Source organism: Betta splendens, chromosome 6 (genome assembly GCF_900634795.4).
Source record: "Betta splendens chromosome 6, fBetSpl5.4, whole genome shotgun sequence".
In the NCBI taxonomy this organism is placed as follows: Eukaryota; Metazoa; Chordata; class Actinopteri; order Anabantiformes; family Osphronemidae; genus Betta; species Betta splendens.
Window position 1 is genome coordinate 13,245,852 of NC_040886.2, and position 6,176 is coordinate 13,252,027.

The 6,176-nt window shown below is 38.7% G+C and overlaps 1 protein-coding gene across 1 annotated transcript in view; it reads right to left on the bottom strand.

The window, feature by feature from the left end:
- The window catches only part of LOC114857335 (mucin-5AC-like), a 39,686-nt gene extending 35,720 nt beyond the window's left edge, over positions 1–3,966 (bottom strand). The window contains exons 1-12 of the mRNA XM_055509833.1: positions 3,836–3,966; positions 3,650–3,691; positions 3,299–3,557; positions 3,102–3,216; positions 2,755–2,845; positions 2,530–2,639; positions 2,236–2,449; positions 2,032–2,157; positions 696–813; positions 479–617; positions 232–336; positions 56–125 (exon numbers count right to left, since the gene is read on the bottom strand). Coding sequence (XP_055365808.1) covers positions 56–125; positions 232–336; positions 479–617; positions 696–813; positions 2,032–2,157; positions 2,236–2,449; positions 2,530–2,639; positions 2,755–2,845; positions 3,102–3,216; positions 3,299–3,557; positions 3,650–3,691; positions 3,836–3,914 — 1,468 coding nt within the window. The 5' untranslated portion in view covers positions 3,915–3,966. The remainder of the gene's footprint in view (positions 1–55; positions 126–231; positions 337–478; positions 618–695; positions 814–2,031; positions 2,158–2,235; positions 2,450–2,529; positions 2,640–2,754; positions 2,846–3,101; positions 3,217–3,298; positions 3,558–3,649; positions 3,692–3,835) is intronic.
- Between the last annotated feature and the right edge of the window lie 2,210 nt (positions 3,967–6,176).

Genomic DNA, 6,176 nt, shown 5'->3' on the forward strand with positions numbered 1-6,176 from the left:
TTGTTGTGATTTTAAGTGAGAATAATTAAGAAAATTTAAAAAACAAAACACTTACTCCTGTAGAGCGGAAGTTGAGAAATCAATGAGTTGAAGAGGACCTGTCCACTTTCTTTAACCACAAAAATCTTCAGCGATAAAGTGCAATAAAGTTAACACCAGGAAACTATTTTATTCAGCACCACTAAGCATATTCTACTACTAAAAAGTACCACAATATGCACCATTATTTACCATTTCATTTGGCAGTGACAGTGTGACAGCAGACAGACACGTGGATTTCTCAGATTTCTCACATCTTTCCAGGTCACCATGAACAGTAAAAGTCCCATTAGGTCCCTAAGAAGGATCATGAAGTTATATGTATATTTTTATACAGCATATTATAATAATATAATATAATATAATAATATAATTATTATTATTAATATTATTATTATTATTATTATTATTATTATTATTACTACTGACTTTGCCTCACCTTGGTTAGAACATAAGAACAATCTCCATGGAACGTATAGGTTTTCGCATCATAGGTGTTGATGTGAGAGCCTCCAACAATGGAGCAGACACCAGGACAGTCTACATCTAAACAGCTCCACTGACCCTGAGAACATGTGCTGTTGACACACATCAGTTAGTTCAACTGGCAAATTGTGTTAAAAAAATGGGGTGAATGTAAAAAATATATAAATCACCATTTGTGACAAGTGCTTGAGTAAGAATCCCCAGGTTGGTATGACTGGCCGTTGTGCAGGCAGGGGCACTGTTCAACAGCAACACAGCCGCTGTGTGTGACGTCATCAAGGAGAGTACCTTGGTAGGAACAGAGTAACATCAGTACTGGTAACCATGCAAACAGTAAAAGAAATATCATTATTTAGTAGTAATCAACAGGAATAAAATAGAGTTATGAATAATTAATGAATTCTTGAATTTGTGCCATGTGTAAATACTGCAGTTGAAAGAATGTGCATTTTTTTTACACTTCAATAGTGGCATAAAAATGGTGCAATCATTGACTGCAGTCAATGCTGCAGCTGTATAAGATCAGCTTCTTTTATTTCCTAATATTTTTTATGTATACTATACACCATCAGCTATACTTCCTGGTTTTGGCTGTTTTTAATATCAACTCACTTCCTGTTTTTCTACCTACATTACTACAGATTTACTAGTGTCTACTTATCACTTTCATCATTTTTAAACATTGCGTTAGTAGTTTTCCCAACCTGCCAGGTTGTTTGCCTACACACTGTGACTCTTTAGATGCTTTGTTTGCTTTGTACATTTATTTTTCATGTCATGACCTGAGTATGTTTACAAGTTCATCTTTAATGATCTCACTGTTATTTGTCATGTGACTAATCCCATGGAACCTGAGTTTGCCTCTGGCCCATAAGCAAGGCTAGGTCTCAATAACCAAGCAAGCGATTCTCATTTCAGGCCTAATGTTATCAGCCCTTTTCCGTCATAACTCTACTTGTTCAAGTCAAGTTACCAATATGATAATAACAACTGCCAAAAGTTTTCTTCATATAAAAGGAGATAACAATGTCAGAGTAAAGCACACTACCTAAAAAACTATCCAATGACAATAAAAAGTTAACCACACTATCATCCATCCATCCATCCATTTTCTAAGCCGCTTATTCCCTAATGCGGGGTCACGGGAGTGCTGGAGCCTAACCCAGCTGGCTATGGGCGAGAGGCAGGGTACAACCTGGACGGGTCGCCAGTCCATCGCAGGGCAACACAGACACAGACAACCATTCACACACACACCTACGGGTAATGGAGAGAAGCCAATCAACCTAATGCACGTCTTTGGACTGTGGGAGGAAGCTGGAGAACCCGGAGAGAACCCACGCAAACACGGGGAGAACGTGCAAACTCCACACAGAAAGGCACCAGGGAAACAAACCCAAAACCTTCTTGCTGTGAGGCGACGATGCTATTCACCGCACCACCGTGCCGCCCACCACACTATCAACATATCATAAAATCATTTATAATCTTTAAATAGGCTCTTACCAGAGGGACAAAAGCATCCATCTATGCAGTGTTCCGTACACAGTTCCTTTCTGTGTTGATTGCTGCAGGTGTCAGTACAAGGGTTCCCACATTCAGAATACTCCAGGTTGAGTGGACATGATTTTTCTATTTAACACAAAAACATTTAGCGGCAGTGATTTTCTCAAATGAAGTTTGAACAAGTTTCCTTGCTCGTGTTCTCACCACACAGTTTGTTGGTCGTCCATTTCTGTGGCCGTCCGCCTGCGTGTGCACACTGACGGGAGAACTCTGAGATGGTGGAACACAGGCAGGAGGAGCTGCTGTTGCTGCAGCTGCACAGGTCCATCGCACAGGCTTTGATGAAGGAGTCAGTGTCAATCAGGTTCTGACAGCTGAGAAACGCAGGTTCTGACAGCAGGTTCTTACAGATCTCAGTCTGTGTCAGAGGAGGATGGATTTAATGTACAGCTGAGTTGAGTAAATGAGGACATTTGAAGTAAAGGCATGTCCTGATACCTCATTTGAACAGATCTGTTCAACTGGAGAGATTTCTTGACAGCTTTCAGTTGGACCATTGATCTTTGAGAGCTCTCCATAATCTTCAATACTTATGGAGCTCTCCATATCTAGAGGAAGTAAATGTTTTAAATAACCCACAACTTAGTGAAGGTCAGATTCTAACAAGCTACTGTATTTTTATTATATTTACATATATTTATATTATATTATATTAATATTTACCAGGTGTCTGGAATTCATTAAAAATCTGGGCTCCATTATAGTCACCGCACAGACCACAAGTCTGATTCTTGAACTTTGAATCCAGCTCAACCTGAAAAACAGATTTGCTTTAAACATTTGATTGACGGCCTCTATGCATTTATGTGTTCAGACACAGCAGATGAGAATGAAACTCAGCAAATACCACTAAGAAAACATCATGTGAGTAAGTAGACAGTAAGTAGACTTTTAGTGAGGCCAACTTCTGCAGCTTTGTTTTATTTTCTATCACTAGATCATGTCATGATGTGAACTATCAAACAACAAAATAGAAGTTACACAATTTTTGATGATGATCATAAACTTACCCACAACGTGTCCTCTTGATTCCACATGATATCCATTCCCAGCTTGGCCTCCATTTTGACGTATGAGCCAGATCTTTTGATTGAAATGCCAGCTCTGATGTAGGGTATGGTGACACTAGAGGCGACAGAGGATCAACATATTAGGAAGGTGAGACATTAACAACCGCTGTAATCAGCCACTTACATAACAGGCTCACCGTTTGTCATTGACTATGATGGAAGTGTTGGTTAATTCCACCACGACTCCATCAAGCTTCATAGAGACCTTCTTAATGCTAGTGACTCCATTTATCTCCTCACGCTGCAGCTGAATATTGAAGGTCTCATAATCGCTTTTGCAATGTGACGTGAGGAGATAGTTGCAAGTGAATGGAAGCTGGAAGAAATCGCCATCATACGTCTTGTAGTGGTAGTTTCCCCATGTGCTGCAGAACTGGTTGTGGGAGGATTTCATCTCTGAAAACAAAGTGCATGTATCAACCAGATTGTAGGTAGTGTTAGAAATTTTATTTGATTTGTTTATTGACGTTTGACATAGAAAGAATTACCTGTCAGTACTGGCATTATAGTGCTTGAAGGTGTAGTCATAACTTAAAGGAAAAAAATACATTGTTGTGGTAAATTAATAGTTATTAATAGTAATAGTTGTAAGTTTAATTATGTGAAGATTCTAAATCAGAATACTTAAATATCCTGTAAACACTGCAGAAGGTTAGAGAGAGTTTTCACATTACCAAAGGAGGCTCCAGACAGTCCGAGGCAGAGGGTGAACCACGGGATCACCCATTCCAGTTGCATCCTGGTTAGACTCATGATGCTTGCGTCCTCCCCGTCAGAGTCTCAGTGGTACTGTGCTATGAGTGACATCTTATATACTTTTCTCGATGTTTGCAATTTAGGAGGGGTAGGATCCTTTTTGAAGTTTACGCTTGTGGTTTTAAGTTTTTATCAAGGTTACACCCATGGAGATGTTTTGTAAGGACTTGGATCAGGAATCGTAAATGTGCAAAACTATGGGAATTTAACTCGACAGTCTCTATGATTCATTGCAGGGTTCATGAGCTATTATCAGGACTGTGCATTACTCTGAAAAATGTAGAATAAATACCTTATAAGCTTCTGGACAAATTTGATTAATTGGAGATTTAATTAGGATTACGGTAGATCTGTCATATTCAGCTCGATGCCACTAAGTGGCAGGTCTATGCTTGTTTTTCAAAAAAATTTTATTATTCAATTTAAATATCAACTAAAGAAACAAAAAAACAGCACAGGATATGTAGTTCATACATCCTTGATCGAAGTCATCCTCTGCTTGCAGTGCAAACATCTAAGAGCATGTGTCAAGTCATGTTTGTCTTCAAATTCTCCAAACTTTAAACAACAACATTGTGCTCCCGTCAGTCATCTCAGTAGTTTATCATTTATTATTACAGACACAACAAATGGTATCCTAGTGCAGCGAACAACCCAATGAACTGTGGAAATAAAAATAACATATTTCTAAACTGAAAGCAAAGGATATAATGTTACAACCAGTAATCTGATTTATGATCGGGTACAAAAAGCTAATATTGTCAGCTACAATAACATGTGACCCTGTAATCTGCCTTAGGTAATCAATCTTATAGATTTCCAATTTTTAATATTACAGTAAGGAACCTGACTCTAAAATGTTTGCAGTATGTGTGATGCAAGTGAGAATGTCATGTATGTGCAGTAAGGTAGGTACGTGTCTAGGATTGGTCTGGGCTGTTTATTTTACAGGGTGGAATGGAGCGAACCAAACCAGGCGTGATAGAAAAGCACACATGAAACCGTAACTGGACTTGCTTCAGTGATTGTAAATGGAGCCTTGAGTACAACATGAGACAATATCTACTCAAATATCCACACCTGAAATAAGACACGAATTAATACCTGAGCTCTTTTAACACCAGTTACAGTCCAATCAAAATTAAAATCAGGACTGAGCAGTGATTATGATAATTCTACAAAATTTATAATTAAGGTCCCAGAGGAATGTTATAATATTTTCAACTGAGAATATTTATTAACTAAATACATGTAAAGTACTAAAATATACAGTTGTCATTGTCATTTCAGGTGCCGTTGTTTTAAACCTGCAGCTATTTCTTCATTTGTGGATTCAAATGTGGAGTGAAATTTATTTGATTTATATGAAATCAGTTAAATGCCCCTGGTAGGGTTTCTCATGGCAAACAGGTCCTGGGTGACTGGCCAGACTAAGAGCGGTTCACACATTCCCCTATGATGGAGCCAGGCTCAGGGTTGGGTCATGCATGAAAGCGCCTGGTGGCCAGGCCTATTCCCATAGGACAGCCAGAAGAAGCGACGTTGGACCGTCCTTATGTGGACCCACCACCCCCAGAGGAGCCGTGGGGGGCTGCAGTCACTGTCCCAGGGAGGCTGAGTAATGTGATCCCCCTATAGTTGGAGAAAGACCTCAAGTAGCTCTATTTAGAGCCAGTAGCAATAATTTCTTACCTCCACCTTCATAAAAACATGAAGTTGTTTTAATTTCTATTTTGTGTATAGGAATTTTGATCCAGTAAACATAGCGACATCATAGTTGGTGTAGATTGCTTTATTTTAATACCTCGGACAACACTGTTAGCTCTGTTAAGACCCTGTAAAATCCCTTCATTCTTCTCCACGTCTAGGAGTCTGCTGTGCTGTTGTTCTGCCACTGTTTTATTGTGGAGGGCCACAAAACAAAACTGTAACTCACAACCATCACCAGGATAACAATAATATTATATATTATTATTATATATTTATGTATATTATATTTATAAGTTTGACTGGAAAACGAAACACTTAAAAATTGGACAAACAGAATCTTTTGCATTGCTTTATTTGATTAACTTATACATAATCTCTCTACAGTCACAGTTTGTAAGAGATGTGATGATTGTTAGGATGATATGAGAAGAAATGTTAAATCTCACAGCGTTTAATGTGGTTTACTTATTACGTCAGTGTGTAGCTTCGCCTTCTGCGAGCAACCTGGACAGCAGATGAGTCGCACTTTGTCTGGTCACAGCCACATTC